This window comes from Cricetulus griseus, chromosome 3 (genome assembly GCF_003668045.3).
Source record: "Cricetulus griseus strain 17A/GY chromosome 3, alternate assembly CriGri-PICRH-1.0, whole genome shotgun sequence".
NCBI classification, from domain to species: Eukaryota; Metazoa; Chordata; class Mammalia; order Rodentia; family Cricetidae; genus Cricetulus; species Cricetulus griseus.
Genome location: NC_048596.1, coordinates 190,536,310 through 190,554,782, shown reverse-complemented (window position 1 = coordinate 190,554,782; position 18,473 = coordinate 190,536,310). Strand labels below are relative to the sequence as shown.

Sequence of the window (18,473 nt, the reverse complement as noted above, 5' to 3'; positions counted from 1 at the left end):
ATACTCCTAAAATAACTAAAAATATTGGCATCATGGGTAAAATTATACTGCCCTGCCAAAGATTTTTCCAGTTTTGAAGACTTGTAGTGTTCTAGATGAAAAAGTGGCAACCAGAAACCAGGCAAGACCTTGCATTCACCTTGCAGGAAAAATATTCACACTTGTCAGGTTCCACTTGCTGACATTGCTGCTCTGTGCAGATATTCTTTAGGGTGCTGATGTCTTCACAGCTTGCTTGGAGGATATTTTCGAAGAAAGGTCTTTTCACAAGATGGTATCAGGTCATTGAGATCAAACTCAATGTCAAAGGAGGGACTTTTTTCCAAGATAATTAAGGCAACCAGCACAGCCAGTTTAGAAGTCATTCCCTTGATTACGTACTTCACACCAGTTTCGGGGTCTGTATACTCAAAGCAGTGTATAACAAAATGAAAGCTAGAGTGTGTGAAGTGTTTCTGGTAGTAGACTTGGGGGTTCAGGAAATAGTCCAAAGGCACGAGGAACACATCCTTAACTTCATCAGCGTTAGGCTGGGCCTGGAAGTTGTGGTCTAGAAAACCCACTACTGGAGTTACCAGTGCATCATTCTGAAAGCAGAAAACAAAATCCACACATTACAAAGTGCAGTGATATACTGTTTCAAAGGTTAAACTCAGGCCACTTCTAGGACAGGGAAGACCAAGGCTATGATATATGGTATAAGGTGGGCTTCGGGCAGGGGTGCTCCCGACACAAATTCATGTCCCTCATGTAACAGATGTGCTCCACCTGTGTTAGCATCTGGAATGATGTCACACACCTTTTCATCTTGGTAAGGACAGAAGTATGATATCTTATCAACAGGAAAGTGACATATTACTTGGGGCATACTTATATTTAGGGAAAAAAACCCTCAAAACTATGTTATATAATTGCTTATAAACTATATTTTTGTAACATACATATATGTTTTGTGAAGAGGTAGTTTCATTTATGAGCACAAATTCTTGCAAAATGTCTCCAAGTTTGCTGATGGAGTGTCTTTACTTCCACTGGAAAGCCTGCATGAGAGGCTGGGACTGAACATAAATATGATCTCCAGTTTGAAGTTCCTGGTCATAAGAAAGATTCTGGGAAAACCAGAGGGAGGTACATTGTGGGGGGGGGGGAGTCTAGAAAAAGTTAAACAGGCTTGTGGGGACCTCTCATGGAGGGAGGCAGCCAAAGAGGGTTTCAGAATGAAAACAGGTCATACTATTAATTGCATCCATGGTTAATAGCAACCTTTGGCTAGAGAGGAGATAAGGGAAACATAGGCCTTAAATAGACTTAGGGTAATAAATCTGAGGTCATAGGTCACGAAGAGGTTCAGCCATGCTGGGTCCTGCATAAGGGCTCACTGTTAGAGGTCATAGGTTTCCCAGAGTAAAAGGTAAGCTGAGGACTGAGGAGCAAGCAATTCTTAAAGTACTACCAGGAGAAACTGGTGAGGGGCTAAGGAAGGAGTGCAACATCTTGGTGAAGAAAGCAGGCAGGGTGTTGTGGAGGAAACCCCAGCTAGAGAAAAGGAGTTGGGTTTTCAGGCTCAGCTCCAGACATTGGTAGAGGACAGCTTTGCAGGAAGTCAGCCCAACACTCCTGAGCCTCTGTGCAGGATGTCCCACTTTAGCCATCTCCAGTCACCCAACAGTGAATCCTTGGCAGAGAGCTGCTGGCCACCCAAAACACATAGTGGGAGGGAGGGATGGATGAAGAGGTCTCAAGAGAACCCCAAAAGTTACTACAGTTCCCAAAACAATGGGGCCAACTAACAATGGGCTGAACCAAATCTTCCTTCTATGTTCTACTTTCATTTCTATTGCTGTGATGATACAGTAACTAAAAGTCACTTTGGGGGAGAAGAGGTTATTTGTTTCACAATTCTAACTCACAGTCCATCATTGAGGATAGTCAAGGCAGGAACTCAAAGGAGGGGCTGCTTACTATTCCACACAGCATTGCTTCTGAGCAAGGAATTCACTTTATAGCCAAAGAGGTGAAGCAGGAACCATGGATAATGCTGTTTGTTGGCTCACAGGCTGGTTATGCTTAGGTAGCTTTCTTATACAGCCCAGGACCACCTGCCTAGGGGACAGTACTACACACAGTGGGCAGAACACTCCTGCATCCATTAACTACTAAGACATGTCCTTACCTGCAAACAACACACACACACACACACACACAGAGAGAGAGAGAGAGAGAGAGAGAGAGAGAGAGAGAGAGAGAGAGAGAGAGAGGAGAGAGAGAGAACAGGCCAATTTGATTTAGATAATTGAGTTGAGACGCTCTACTCAGATGATTGTAGGTTGTGGCAATTTGACATTTAAAAGTAACCATCATACCCTATAAGTTGATTAGCTCCTGTGTTTATTAGAGTAAGAGAAAGCTGTCTGAGGCATCTGTGAACTCCATTATTCGAACCACCCACATGAAATTTAGTAGCTTCCAGGGACTGTGGAGACGAAGCTACTCTGGTTTGAAAAACTTCTAACTAGTTCAATAGTCAATAGAGTTCTAAACTCCCTAAAATGTGTTGGGGGATTTGTAGAAATTAATTGAAAATCACCCCCATTGGAAGACAATCTAACCCCCCATTTTCCAACTTCTAGGCACTGGTGGCAGTATTTTTTTATTATAAATTTTGTTTGAAAGCCCAATGCATAGAATATTAAAATATGTAGAGCCCTCTAGGAGCTCAGGAAGTCCCACAACTGTCCTTACTTCAAGCAGATATGGCACCAGGTGAGAGACCACCTCCACTTGGTGGGGATGCAGCCCCACCTCCTCCTGGGCTTCACGGAGAGCAGTGGCCCTGTCATCTATGTCCACCGGATCTCTCTTTCCTCCAGGGAAGCAGACTTCTCCAGGTGCCCTTCTCAGCTGGGGGATTGAAAGGACAGAGTTACAAAGTGAGATTTCAATTTGAGAACTATTTAGTCAGTCAATGCACATTAACTCAACATCTACAGTGTACAAGATCTGTTTTTCCTTGAATCCTAAAACAAAACAACAACAAAAAACAAACAAACAAAAATCCAACAACAACAAAACAAAACCAGGGCTCCTGAGATGGGCTCAGCAGATAAGGGCACAACATGGTTTGAATCCCAACCCCATATGGTGGAAGAAGAAAAGTGATGGTTGAAAGTTATCCTCAGACCCTCACATGAATGCCAGGATTTGGGTACATGCACTCACATGAGCGCTCTCTCTTTCTCTCTCTCTCTCTCTCTCTCTCTCTCTCTCTCTCTCTCTCCTCTCTCCTCTCTCTCTCTCTCATACACACACACCACACAAATATATCATACACTAATAACTTTATTACAAAGGTTGAGAGATGTTTGTTCGAAAAAGTCTCTGTATTTTTCCCCACTGAAATAGATATTTTATATAATCTTTTCCTAGTTCATTAACCAATGAAAATATTTTTACTCAATATTAGCATTAAACTAAACTTACTACTTATTCATGTAATATATATATGCTACTTTTTATATTTTAGCACATATCCATTAGATATTATTTTTAACACATTACATTTAGTACATATAGAATATGAAAATATCCCTGGTGGAAATAATAACTTAACTTTATAAGTAATGTGCATACTGTAAGAAAAATAATACTACATAGAAAAACCCATCTAAGGATGCAGGCTCATTTAGTCTGGCAAACTCACATGTTCATAAAAATGTTGCTAATATCAGATGCAGAGATTCTCAGGTAAGCACTGGGCCAGTCAAAGAGAGGGAGGACCAATAATATGATCAAAGGAGTCAAGATCATGATAGGGAAGCCTACAGAGACAGCTGGCCCAAGAGAGTGGGAGCTCACTGACTCGGCTGACAGCGGGTAACCTGCATAGGACTGAACTCAGCCCTCTAAGTGTGGGTAAACAGCTGTGTGGCTTTGGCAGTTTGTGGGGCCACTGCCAGTGGGAACAGGATCTATTCCTGGTGCATGAACTGGCTTTTTGGAGCCCATTCCCTATGGAGGGATACCTAGATACAGGGGGGGAAGGCCTTTGCTCTGCCTCAACTTCATGTGCCAGACTTTGTTGACTCCCTATGGGAGGCCTTACCCTCTCTAAGGAGTGGATTGGATGACAGTGGGGGGGGGGGGAGTAGAAGGAGGGGAGAAAGGGGAGACTGGGATTGGTATGTAAAATGAAAAAAGATTGCTTTTAAATAAAACATATTGCTGCTCAACAGTGTTCATAGCAGCATTATTTGTAGTAGCCTGAAACTGGAAGCAACCTAGATGCCTCTCAACTGAGGAATGGATAGAGAAATGTAGTACATTTACACAGTGGGAAAAAAAAAAAAAAAAAACAATGGAATCTTGAAATTAGCAGGCAAATGGATGGAACTAGAAGAAACCATCCTGAGTGAAGTAACCCAGTTGCAAAAAGACAAAAGTGGTATTTACTCATTCATATATGGATTTTAGATCTAGAGCAAAGAAGTAGCAGCCTACAATCCACACCGCCAGAGAAGCTAGGAAAGAAGGAGGACCCTAAGAAAGACACATGGTTCCCCTCCCAGAAGGGGAAAGGGCAAGATCTCCTAAGCTAATGAGGATCATGGTGGGAGGGGAGAGGGAGTTAGAAGAAAGAGAAGGGGAGAAGAGGAGGGGAGAGGAGGACAGGAGGGAGCAGGAAGATCTAGTCAGGAGAGGAATGGAGGAGGGCAAGAAAAGAGATACCATCATAGAGGGAACCATTATAATTTTAAAGAGAATTCTGGCACTAGGGAAATGTCCAGAGATCTACTAGATCAACCCCAACTAACAATCTAAACAATAGTCAAGAGGCTACTTTAAAAGCCCTTCTCCGATAATGAGATTGATGCTACCTTATATGCCATCCTAAAGCCTTCATCCAGTAGCTGATGGAAGCAGATGTAAACACTCACAGCTAAACACTGAGCTGAACTCTGGAATCCAGGTGCAGAGAGGAAGAAGTGATGAGCAAAGGGATCAAGACCAGGCTGAAGAAACCCACAGAATCAGCTGACCTGAACAAGGGGTTGCTCATGGACCCTAGACTGATAACTGGGAAACCAGCATAGGACTGTTCCAGACCCCCTAAAGTTTGGAGGTCTGGACAATCTATGGGGCTACTGGTAGTGGATCAGTATTTACCCCTAGTACACAAATGAACTTTGGGAGCCCTCTACTCATAGAGGGATACTCTCACAGCCTAGACACACTGGGGAGGTTCTAGGCTCTGCTCCAAATGATATGACAGACTTTGAAGATCTGCCAAGGAAGGCCTCACCTCCCTGGGGAGCAGAAAGGGGTTGGGATGGGAGGGTGTGTGTGGGGGGCAGGGGAGGAAGGGAGGGAGAGGGAACTGAGATTGACATGTAAAAGAAGCTTGTTTCTAATTTAAATAAAAAACATATTGCTATTTTCAATTCATTGTTATGCTTTACATGGTTTTATTTATTAAAATATTTATTGTATATATTATATGTAGAGAATAATTCCCCCTATACTTCCTGATTTCCTTTTTCTTCCCTCCCATTAGTTCTCTTAGTCTTTCTAGACAGTTTTCCTTTTCCTTTTTTATCATATATACACACATGATTTTATGTGATATAAAATGTAATAACTACAAGCAAAAGAAAACAGTATATGATTAAGTTCAGTTGCATTTATTTTCTGACAAATGGTATGATTTTGTTTATCTTTCATTTCTTTCAGTTTTCATTTAACACACATACACACACGCAAACACACCTCACATTAATAACTTTGAGAATTTCCCTCACTTCTGATTTTTCTCTACATGCTTCTAAAAAACAACATAATTATATAGACACATAGACACCAATGAGGGTTTATAAAAGCTAAAAGAAAGTATACTATAAAGGTAGTATTACCAATACATGATTTTGCTAAGTCCATTATGAGTGGTTATCAGATTCAGAGCATATGTTTCACAAGAACATATGCTTTGTGGAGAAGTACTAGGACAGGGTCTCATATAGCCCAGTCTGGCCTCAAGTTCGCTATGTAGTCAGGGATGACCTTGAACCTTTGATCTTCCTGCTTTCTTCTCTCCAGTGCAGGAATTGGGATTTACACCACCATGCCCTGTTTTAGGCAGTGCTGGGAATGAGACTCAAGACTTGGTACACTCTAGGCAAGCACTCTACCAACTGTTCTACATTCCCAACCCTACAAGCTATTATATCTTAAAGCATTCTTAATGAAGGAAAATTAATAGAGTACTAGAGTAACCAATTTAAAATAAACAATTCAGGAACATTTAATAAACCCACAATGATGTATAACCATACCTAATAACTAGTTTCAAAATGATTCCCCATTTTGTTTGTTTGTATAGATCACAGATGATCGCTATTAACGGGCACACAAGCCACATTAGGTTACTATTATTCTCTTTTCACAGAAAGGGTAAATCACCTAGAGGTTAAGTTACCTGACAAAGTTCTCACAGTGAGCTATACATTGGAGTTTAATTCTAGAGGCCATGTTCTTAATCAGCACACCATCTATTTATTAAAAGTCTCCAGGACCATGGGGATGACTCAGCTAGAACTGTTTGTGATGGAAGTCTAATGATCTGAATGTGATCCCTAGGATCTACATACAAAGCTGCATGTGACGGCATGTATCTGTAATGGCAGAATTCTTTCAACTAGATGGGAGGCAGAGACAGAACAGTCAAGAAGCTTCAAGTTTCCTCTATTAGTCAGCAATCATTCTGCAGAATTTGAGACAACCTGGCAGAAGTTCAAAGAGCAATATTTTGAATCCCATAGCTGGGGAATGAGGAGATAAGGCCAAGAGAGACCCTGTCTCAATAACAAGGTGGGAGAGAAGAGATTCTCAAAAGCTGTCCTCTAACTCCCCTGAAGAGGTGGTGATGCATACATGCCTACACTCACACTCCCATATAAGTTGAAATAAATAAGAGTTTGCTAAAGCATAGTAGTGTTTAGGAGCCATCACCACTGGTGCCATACATCTCAACATCTCCATTTATTTTTGCTCACCCACATGAAGAATGGGGCCCTTTCTTTTCCTGTTTCTCTACCCACATCTCTGACTCCTGTCCTGTCTGACTTTAGGACAATGTGTTTCCATGTGTGGCATCCCAGTAATTTCCTCCTTTCTCATCTCTGAAGGATGCAGCCCTCACCATTCCCTTTTCTGCAGTGCCCAACTTCTCAGGCAGCTGAGCCCAGTTCCTCTTACACACTCACCTACCCATGTCCAGTGCCCTCCCCATGCCTCTACTGAGAGAGCCTGAACCAGCAGGACTCTTAGGCCAGTTTCTTGCCAACTGTGTACAAAGATCACAGCAGAGTGCACTTGCTAGAACTATGGGGTGGTTACATGAGCTGAGGCTTCAGCATGTGGAGTTGTGTCCTGCTCCAAGGCAGAGAGAGGGGTGTAATGAGAACCCCTAAAGTTGGTTATTGAAGTTCAAGAGTTCAACCAATATACTGTCAGCATTTTGAGCAATTGGGCTGACAGAACTGTGTAAGGAAAGCTAGGAGCCTGCTCTGGTCAGAAAAATCTGTTTCCTGGCTGGTACTGTTGAAATCCTGAGTCACAAGGTAATGCCATTTGGAGGTGAGGCTCTTGGAAAATTATAATGAAGCATGGCCCTTATAATGAGGTTAGAGCCTACTGACTGCTCTGCTCACCCTATGAGCACACAGGGAAAATCATCTATGAGTTAGAAAGAGGAGGCCAGGACCAATTGCTTGATCTGAGATGCCTGGATACTGAACTCCACCACCTCCATAGCCATGAGAAATGTTTGATGTTCATAAGCCATCCAGTATAAGGTCTTCTGCTACAGTAGTTTGAGAGGACTAAGACTGTTATGAAGTTTATTTAGCTGCTATACCCAAAGACTCTGCTTTAGTAAGCTTTTTGTTTTTATTCATTCACTTATTTTATTTTGTGGTGCTGAGGATTGAGCCAGGGCTTTGTGCATACTAGGGCAGTGCTCTTCCATTGTGCTGTGTTCCCAGTCCTAGGTAAGTCTTTGGACAATATAAAACATTTGTAGCTCCTCCCTGCTATAAATGAAAAGCTCCACAGGATCTGGCATGGCAGTTATGGCATCACACATCTTCTCTTCAGTGACAGAAGAGAGAGTAGGGAGAGGAAGGCTAGACCATTTTCTGTCTACCACAGCCTGTCTTACAAAAGATTTAAAAATATGCCTCCTGTTACATCACCTCTAAAATGTGATTGTTTGCACAGACAGGGGCACCCACAAGGACTCATTGGGCTTGATAGAAATACTGACTTGATTTAAAATATGTTTGGAAAGCCCTTCAAAGAGACCCCAGAGCATGCCAATTCAATTCAAGTAGCCTTCCACCTTGACTCCAATTAATAGGGAACAAGCACCTTTTGGATTCCTGAGAACTCTACTGTTAGAAAATGTTCTGCTGTTTTGAAGCAAGCAAGTGCATATAAAACAAAAAATTTTCATAGACTTTTGACACCAGAAAGGGTTCTACATAAGCATGGGAATTCACAATCCTTTCCCTCCATAGACAGTGTAAGCTGTCTGTCTGGGTGTACATGTGTGTATGCATATGTGTTTGTGTGAGTGCACATGTCTACATGTGCATTTGGAGACCAGAAGTCAACTTTAGGTACCTTTCCTTAGGTGCCATCCACACTTGGTTCTTCTGTTTGGTTTTTATTTATTTTATTTTTGAGATTATAATAGAATTACATCATTTCTTCCTTCCCTTTCCTCTCTCCAAACACTCTCATATATATCTGTCCTTGCTCTAAATCAAATTCATGACCTTTTTCTGCCATCAATTGTTATTACATTCATATAGGTTATTCTAGCCTGTTTGGTGTGCTCCAGGTCAATAAGAGACTGTCTCAAAAAAACCATGTAGCTTCTGACATTACTAGGAGACACTCATAAATTCTCACCATCATGACAGCCTTAACATGAGCTGAACAAGGACAACACCAATAGACATGCCAAAGAGGAGGGGGGAAGCCCATGAGGCTTCAATCCTACATAAGGAACTGCAGACAACTAAGGAATACTGATAATAGGGGAAACTGTCTTCCCCAGAGAATTGTACATCATCTGGTTATCCAACACCAAATGGTCAGTCCTCAAAACATATATGAGTAACATAATATGGACTGAGTAGGTTGTATTCAGGAATACACACACACACACACACACACACTCATGCACAGGTGCATGCACAAGCAAATGAAAAAAAAATTCTCATTTTCCCAGTGAAGTTGACTACCTCAGGTTGCCAGACTACCATGGAGAAACATACTTCTATGCATATAAGGGCACACACCTCAACTGATGTGCTCCACCCTCACTTCTTGCACTCTTCTGGAGTCTCACATCCCTTTCTGGTGATGCAAGACATTTTCTCCTTTCCCATTGCCTGCCTGTGACCTAGAAACATCTGGACTAACACCAAAACTTCCCTTCTTCTGATACCTATAAGAAGGGACTCCTCTACTCTGCCTCATGGGCCTGATCTCAAATCAGTGCTTCTATCATGCTGTCTACCCATGATATTAACTCTTCTAATAAATCTTATCCAAAAGGACAATCCATCTAATGTTCGTTTGAACCCTAGCCCTGAAACCTTTCAGCCAAATGAAAGATCCCAGGCCCCAGGCCTCTAGGTCTATGAAAGGAGAACTTACCTATGCTGGACTGAGCAAAGAGAGAAAGCAACAAGGAACAGTCAATGCCAGGGGACACAGACATTAGCATGAACTGAGACACTGTTGCTCTTTTGCACACTTCTCTCAGGACAGCTTTCTGTCCCATCTGTAGATACTAGAAAATCAGGATTGTAAACATGGCTCCAGGGTGGTAAGATGGCTCTGCTTATGAAGCACTTGTGGTGCAATCATGATTGCCTATGTCTGATCCATGGAAGCCTCATAGGTTAAAGGAGAGGGCAGACATCACAAGTGTCCTCTGATCTCCACACTTGCATACATGGCATGCATGCTTCTCCCCCATAACATATTTTTAAAAATAGTTTTTAAAACGGAAATTAAAAGAATAAAAACCTTCCAGAACCAGTTCTGGTGGTACAAGCCTGTCATCCCACCTGTCTCAAATGCTGAGACATTTGGATGGCAAGTTCAAGGCATGCTGGAACTACGAGAGTGAATTAAAGTCCAGTCTGGGCAATTTGATGAGATCCTGTCTCTACAGAAAACGTAAAGGAGGAACTATGAATGAAGCCCCATGTTAGACATCCAGCTTTGCAGAAGGCCCTGAGAAGTCCTCAGGAGAAGCTGCAAAGCTGGTTGAAAACACTCTGCTTCCCTTGTTCACAGGAAGGTAGGGCTTGCAATCAGAGTGAAGGAGATTTAACCTTTATGTTTGTGTAGCATTGGAACTGATCCTAGAACTTACTCTGTAGACCAGGCTGGCCTCAAACTCATAGAGATCTGCCTGCCTCTGCCTCCCAAATGCTAAGATTAAAGGCATATACTACCACTGCCCAGTTATATTATTTTTAATGACCTCAAGGAGTTGGAGAGATTGCTCAGTGGTTGAGCACTTGCTGCTCTTGCAAAAGACGTAGGTTCAGTTCCCAGATCTCACATGGTGGCTCATAACTACCTACAACTGTAGTTCTAGGGTATTCAGTTCTTTTTTCTGACCTATGTGGATACTAAACAAACATGGTGCACATCTATCCATCCAGGAAAAACACCCATACACACAGAAAATAAATCTTTAAAAATTAAAATGACTTGTATGATCATCAGGCATAACCGCTGTGGCTGCAACGAAAATCAGAGTCCCATTGGCCAGAGGGTTTGGTCATATATGGCCTTCATTGTTTCTCAGATAATCAAAACACACACACACACACACACACACACACACACACACACACACACACTGGGGGGGGCAGGGAATTATGAACACTTTGTCTATGCTTAGGAGCAGAACTGAGATACTCATTTCCCTAGTCTAGGTTGGTGGTGCATGCCTTTAATCCCAGCACTCGGGAGGTAGAAGCAGGTAGATCTCTCTGAGTTCGAGTCCAGCCTGGTCTCCAGAGTGAGTGCCAGGATAGGCTCCAAAGCTATACAGAGAAACCCTGTCTCGAAAAACAACAACAACAACAACAACAACAACAACAACAACAACAACAAAAACCCAAAACAATAAAAACAAAAACCAAACAAACAAAAAAAATGGCATGTTTGGCTGAGGAGGTGGCTCAATGAGTAAAATGCTTGTTTGTGCAAGTTTGTATCCCCAGAACCCAGTTAATGATGCTGGCATGGCTGTGTATTCCTGTAACTCTCGTTATGAGGTAGGCTGGAGGCATGAGGATTGCTGCAGCATACAAGCAATGCCTAGTCTAGACACACAAGCTCCAGGTTCAGTGAGAGGTCTATTTCAAGGCAACAGCGCAGACAGTGATAGAGGAGGCCACTCAATGTCTTCCTCTGGCCTCCATAATCATACATACACACACACACACACACACACAAATAAACAAATACCAAAACTTAAGTTAGCACTTGGGAGGCAGAGACAGGTAGATTGTCATGAATTCAAGGTCCACTTGGCTAGAGAGCAAATATGTCTCAAAATCACCAAACAAACAAAATCCCATTTCATCCTGTGGCTTTCATGACCCCTCCAACACCATGATTTCAAAAGTTCATTTGAGAATGGCAGCCTTGAGATGAGGACAAAGTGACAGAAGTGTGTTTTTAAATGCCCCGAGATGTCACAAGAGCCTCTTGTTACCTACCTTGTCGGAGCGGACAGTGAGCAGCAAGTACAAATTTCCTTCTTTGACCAGCAGTGGCAGAAGGACAGAGTATTTATTAGAAGACAAATGGGAATACCTGGTCCCAACATCGAACCTTCTCAAGCGGGCCTTGGCATCATCTATGAGGTTGTTCCTAAGACAAAGACAGGGCAAGATCTCTCGTAAGCAGAGCTGTGGCAGAAAGCTCCCAGCCCTGCTGAGCTATTTGTGGTGGGATGAGTGGTGGGGGTCGGGTGTGTATCTTAGATTTAATTTCATAGTCTCATTATAGTTTTCCAATAACCTGACAGAAATCACAGTATTTAAATGGCATGTTGTTGGCAAGAACGAATGAGGCAAAAACACAGTTCACAGTTGCATACATGAGTTCACGTAGAAAGGCAAATTAAATTTAAAATTCAAGAATAAGCCAAGTTAGGCATGTCTGTATGTAATACTTGCATTAGAGAAGTAAGGGCAAGAGGACCAGGAGTTCAAGGTTATCCTCAGCAACACAGTGAGTTCAGGGCCTACCTGTGATATGTGACCCCTTACCTCAAAAACCAAGCCAAATCAAGCACGTATGGTAAAACATCTCCCCAGTAATGCAACAGTTGAACTTTGACATCTGTATGTAAGCTGGGCTTCATTGTAGTCCCAGCTGTTTGGGAGCTGAGGCAGGAGGATTACAAGTTCAAGATATCCTTGAGATACAAAGTGAGTTCAAGGCCGACCTTGAACTCCAGACCCTGTTTCTAAATAAACAATAAAAAAGCAGGCTTGGGATATTGCTCAGTAGTAGAGTACTTGCTTAGCATGGGAGGCCCTGGTCTGTCCCTAGTGCTCTGGGGAAGAAATAATATAGCTACACAAGGGCAGGACAGGTGTGTGGAAAAGTCTTTGTAAGGCCTGCTTGGCCATGTTCTCAACCCCAGACGCCACTTAAAGGTAATTCCCAAACTCAAACACCCACCGAATCTGGGAGAGGGCGGTTTTCGGCTGCACAGGGTACCCCACACAGTGACTCAGTGGCTTTGAGGTGAGGCCTGAGAAGGAGCACTTGATCCTACTTCAGAGTGATGATGTTGCCTCTGTGGCAGCTCAAGGGACTGTGCTTTGAGGAACCATTACTGACGGTTATGCAAAAATTTAGATTCATCACCACAGATGGCAGTGTGCTCGTGTAGCTCTTCCTGTGTCCCTCAGACAAGCATACGATGCAGCTGGCCCACACAGGGTGTGGGATAGTGGCCTAGTTCATGTCAACTTAGAACCTGGGAATGGGACCTTACTCAGAAATGGGATCTTTGCAGATGTAGTTAAGGCTGGTAAGACAAGATCACTCTGCAAGGACAGGTGTCTCTGAAGGAAGAGGCTACAGAGAGACGCACACAGAGATGGGGCTGGGGGCCAGAGTGCTGCTGCTATAAGTCAAGGATGACCAGAAGCCACCAGAAGCTGGAAGAGGCAAGTGCCCCAGAGACTTCCGATTGTGTTCCCATTGACACCTTGAATTTGGACTGGCCTTCAGACCTAAAAGAGGATAAACTGCCATTACTTAAGTCATACAATTCTTAGGACTTCGTCATGGTGGCCACAGAAAGTGGACATCAGTTTTCATTAGTCTGTAGTATGACTGTGCAAAGGCAGATGTTTAGGTCAATCCAAACTCATTTCAACTCAAAATGGATGGTGTCAGGTGTGGTAGCTCACACCTGTAATCCCAGTGTTTGGGAGGTTGAGGGAGAAGGATGGCCAGAATTTTGAGATCAGCATGGGCTACACATGGAAAAAAATTATGACATCATCTCCTGGATGTCATTAAAGTCTTCATCTGTAACTTTCTTGAGGGTAGTCATTAAGATAAAGTGACCCGATCCCCTGAGCAAATTGAGAGCATGGGAAGAGGGGGGAGGGAGCTACGAGAATGAGAAGGGAAGAAGAGGAAGGATGCAGAGGTCATGAGGGAGCAGAAAGGTTGAGTCAGGTGTAGATGAGAAGAAAGGATATGTGATAGGGAGGGTTTTAGTTGGGGGAGTGGTAGGGGAGGAAGGGGGAGAAGGGAATTGGGATTGTCATGTAAATCAATCTTGTTTATAATTCACATAAAAAAAGATTAAAAAAAAGATAAAGTGATCAATTCACACACGGAGTGGGGGTGGGGGGAGGGGCACTCAGCTGTGACTGCTGATGACTAGCTAGGGCATCCTTAACAAGCCATTGGTTGGAGATGTTTGCTTATTCTCACCACCTCCTCCCTTGCCCCTTCCCCGTGGCAGGGTGAGGGCTGCAAACCAATCAAATGTCCTGGAAAGTGTCACTGAAAGTGGGCATACAGTGTGCAGGCCTCTGTTCAGAAAAGACAGCTAGCCAAGCAGAAAGAACTCTGCCCAGAGAGGCTTTTAAGGAGCTCCTAGAGCTGCCAATTCTCAGGAAAGCCCTGTAGATAATGTGATCATGTGAGCCCAGGCTGGGAGCAGTGCCTTGAGCAAGACCCACGATCCTGAGTGTTAGTAGCCACCCAGCAAGTTGAACCCGGTCTGGCTGATGCAGTGCTGTTTGGTCATCGTGGGGTTCTGAGGTTCTGCTGTGGGGACACAGGTTACCGAAGAGTGATACAGGTTGGCAAAAGGGAAGCGCTGTGACCCAGGGGCATGAGGACATGCCTGCCTGTTTGTGAATCTTTTTAGGGGAAACCCCCACTCTGTCCCCTGGAGCAGAAAGAGCAAAGTCCCAGTTGGCCGATCAGGAGGCTAGTCCCGAGGAGCCTGAAATGTAGGATGGACAAGTAGGACAGGCATGTGATCCGGGCCCAGCTAGGTTGGGCTCCACTGTGTGGAGCCGGAGGGCTTTACCTGACAGGCTCTGGGAGTCCACAAGGTCGCGACATGGGCCCTGTAGTTCCTTTGCTACGAGCAGTTGGGGACTTCAGGAAGAAAAGCTTTCTCATGCGCATGCGCATGTCAGCCGAGTGCCCTGAAAGTAAGGGGCGGGAACTACACTAGGAGAAAAAGCTGAAGGCTTGGAAGAAGCCGAACAGTCCCAGACCCGCGAGGGGCGGGACCTAAGATGGGTGTATCTGGGCGGAGTTAAGTCTGAAGGTGGAGCTGACAAGGTTTAAAAAGCCGAGTGCTCTTAAACAGTTTGCTTTCTAGCAGCTTGGGCTTCTTCAAAGCAGTTGAGCCTATGAGAAAATTTGCAATGAGCAATTGTAAAAAATATTAATTTTTAAAAGATTGCACTAATTTGTGTGTGGGAGGCGGGGAGAGTGTCAGAAGACAACTTGCTGGAGTCAGTTCTCTCCTTCCACCCCATGAGTTCTAGGGATTGAACTCTGGTAGGTAGGCTCAGCCGCAAGCACTTTTACCTGCTGAAACCATCTTGCAAGCCCAGTAACAAATACTTTTTTTTTTAACTTTTATTGATTTTTTTGTGTGTGGATTTCACATCATGCATTCCCATCCCACTTACCTCCCAGTCACTTCTCAGCAAGCCAGGCATGGCGTGTGCTATAACTCAGCACTGAGCAGTAGCTGAGGTTACAGCCAGTCAGGCCAGGGGGACAAGGAAAGAAAAAACAAGGCAAGAAGAGAGCTGAATCTCTTTCAGATGCAAGGGGAGAGTGGTCTGGTGGCCAGGGAACCCCTGCACTTCCTGGACACGTATCCCATAGAGAAAAGACCAGTACAGAGGAGAGGGTCTGGAATCAAATAGCTGGGAGGAAAAAAAGGTGACTGGGTGGAGAATTGGAGCTTGGACAACCAGGCTGAGCTCCTCACTTCTGGCCAAAGCAGGGCTTCTCACGTGTGAGTTTCCCACCAGCAGTATCAGTGTCTTGGCGTTGTAATGTAGACTCTATGCAGAGGCACACACCTGCTGGGCCCAAGGAGGGTGGCAGGTCACCACATGTAAGTAGATGCTGATGTCTGCTGACTGCACCTGCTTTCGGGGTTGAACTGCCAAGAGATGAGGGAAGCCAGAGAGTAAGTTCAGGAAGAAGGGGAGTGCCATCACCTCACAAAGAGCTGGATAAGGGAGTGTGCCAGGAAGACTGGTGGGAACTGAAATTCACAGGGTGGCCTACTCCAAAAACTGGCACAGTGTCTGGCCCATATACTTAATAATGTGCTTTAAAATGTATTATACATGCTTCCAAGCCTCAAGGGTGGTGGTGCACACCTTTAATCCCAGCACTTGGGTGGCAGAGGCAGTCAGATCTTTGTGAGTTTGAAACCAGCCTGATCTACAAGAGCTGGTTCCAGGACAGCCTCCAAAGCTACACAGAGAAACCCTGTCTCAAAAAACAAAAACAAAAACAAATCATTATATATTTGTCCATAGTTTCATACATAAATACAATGAATTTAGATCAAACCTACCCCCCACACTCCTCTTCTTATTCCCACCAGACCCCCTCCCCACTTCCTCTTCCCAAATTCATGTTTTCTCCTTTTTATCTTTTCTTCTCTTAAAATCCAAAGAAAGTTAATGTAAAATTAAGCAATATATAAAAATGAATCAAAACTGACTTGTATTTATCTTTGTATTAATGGAGTAAAAATATAATTCATGTGTATTGTTTTTTAGAGTAATAATAATTTCATAAAAATGAGAGTACTTAGGACTCATGAGAGAGACCATAGTTCCAAAGATTTTTAAAAATTTATTTGTATTTATGTATATAAGTCTGCAGGTACCCATGAAAGCCAAAAATGGAATCAGATTCCCCTGGAGCTAGAATTACAGGCATAAGCGGGTGTTGGTGGCACACACCTTTAATCCCAGTACTCAGGAGGCAGAGGCAGGTGGATCTCTGAGAGTTCAAGGCCAACCTGGTCTCCAGAGCCAGTGCCAGCATAGGCTCCAAAGTTACACAGAGAAACCCTGTCACAAAAAAACAGAAAAAAAAAAAAAAACAAAAACAAAAAACAGCACTCTGTGGTTTGTCTCTCTGGGCAGTACCAGGAGAATCTGGGGAGGGTCCAAACCAGGAACACCATAACCTCCTAATAAACCTCCTAATAATACTGATGGTGGCACTCCATGTATGTCAGGGTCAATTTTCAGAACAGGGTGCTGGGGAGATAGCTCATTGGCTGAAACCCTTGATAGTGAGGATCACAGTTTGGATTCCCAGAACCCATAGTGGTTCACCTGGGAGGCTGAAGACAAAGTATTCCAGACTGCTGGCAAGACTAGCCATATCAGTGAGCTCTGGGTTTGATTGAGAGACCTTTGCTTGATGAATATGGTAGAAGATGGTCGAGGATGATTCTCAAAATCAACCTCAGGGTACCAAATGCACCTGTACATATGTACTTACACTGACACACATGCAAGCATACACAAAATATATACACATATGAGAAAATGAGAAAAAAATGTCATCAGTGAAAGGTTTAGGCATTATGCTGGCCTGCCCCTGTTACCTGGTGAAACAGGCAATACCCTGGTCAGCCCAAGGTTCCATGGGAACTAAGTCTGCACGCAGGTGCAGAGGACCCCTTTAAAAGATTGGCCCCTGCCCATTTACGCTCTCTGTTCCCGCTCTCTGTGCTCTCTGTTCCCCCACTCTACTCTGTCTCCCACCTATGCTCTCGCTCTGTCTCTCTATGGCGACCGGCCGTGGCGGTCAGCCATTTACCCTGTTCCTCTTCTTAGTTTCCCCATTCTGCCGGACCTTATAATAAACTTATAGTCATTATGTCTGTCTCAGCATTTCTCTTTTCTTCTTTTTAAACAAAAGAATAACAATCAGAGCAACAATAAATAGGGTTATTTCTCCAATGGTATTGCCACCCTCTCTTTGATGATTGGAAAAGAAAAACTTTGAGCTTAAGGTCATAGCGCTCTGGTTTGAAGCTATATCATTCTGACCTCTGAGCCCATGTATTTCACCATACCCCAACGAAACAAATGGCCTGTGAATTAGGGGTATTTGACCATGAAGGAGAAATAAATGACCCCTCATATAATATTCATGGCATAGCTACTTGTGAGAAGCATGAGGCCATGGCTTGAGATGTGGAACCTTGACCTTCAAGGCCTCTCAGTCTAGGGGAATGAAATAAACACAACTCACTTCTCTGGTAATTCACAATGTGTTGACTATGTGTGGGAAGGGATAATGACCATGGTTCAGAGGGTTGAACTGAAGGCTGAGAATTACTGTCTGCAATTCTCTTTTTTTCAGACTTCTATTGATTGACTCTTTGCCCTTAAAGATGAGCAAACTGAGACTAAGAAGTTTCAGGTGCCCTCACATTGTCCACAGCAAGTAAATGGTAGAGCCAGATGTTAGTCCTGGCCAACTGGACTAAGTCATCCAAGGTAGTAAAGAATGCTGAATGCAGAGGGGACAGCAGAGACCAGTTTGGGTATGGAGTCTTGCTTAGAGGGCCTCATTGTTCAGTGTGCTTGGGCTTAAAAACAAAAATGAGCATGTTGCAGCTGTGGATCCTGGAAGTGCAGGGAAAGGCATGGAGTGTCACAGCAAGATAGATGCTGACCTTCTTCACCAAGGAAGAGGAATTAGCAATCTGTATTTTAAGGAGACCTGTGGCTCTAAGTGGGAAATCAGTTGGTGTCAGGGTGATGCTGAAAACAGAAAAGTAAAGGTTGTCCTCTGGCCTTCATATACAAATGCACACGCACTCACACATA

General features: G+C 43.7%; 1 protein-coding gene across 2 annotated transcripts; it reads right to left on the bottom strand.

The window, feature by feature from the left end:
- Positions 1–224: 224 nt before the first annotated feature.
- On the bottom strand, positions 225–14,700 carry Nudt7 (nudix hydrolase 7). 2 transcript variants are annotated; one of them, XM_027406075.2, is made up of 4 exons: positions 14,666–14,700; positions 11,811–11,964; positions 2,743–2,901; positions 225–587 (listed from the first exon to the last, which is right to left on the bottom strand). In XM_027406075.2, the coding sequence occupies exons 1-4, from the start codon at positions 14,698–14,700 to the stop codon at positions 225–227; spliced, it is 711 nt and encodes a 236-aa protein (XP_027261876.2). The 2 variants fall into 2 exon arrangements, with proteins under 2 accessions (XP_027261876.2, XP_035297349.1); XM_035441458.1 differs by having other exon boundaries at positions 2,803–2,901.
- Between the last annotated feature and the right edge of the window lie 3,773 nt (positions 14,701–18,473).

Excerpts from the sequence above, each read along its gene's own strand:
- Nudt7 (XM_027406075.2), bottom strand. The coding sequence starts at position 14,700 with ATGTCGCGACCTTGTGGACTCCCAGAGCCTGTCAG. Across the intron at positions 11,965-14,665 it reads GGACTCCCAGAGCCTGTCAG|GAACAACCTCATAGATGATG; the intron begins GTAAAGCCCTCC and ends TCTTTGTCTTAG. Across the intron at positions 588-2,742 it reads TGGTGCCATATCTGCTTGAA|AATGATGCACTGGTAACTCC; the intron begins GTAAGGACAGTT and ends TTCTGCTTTCAG.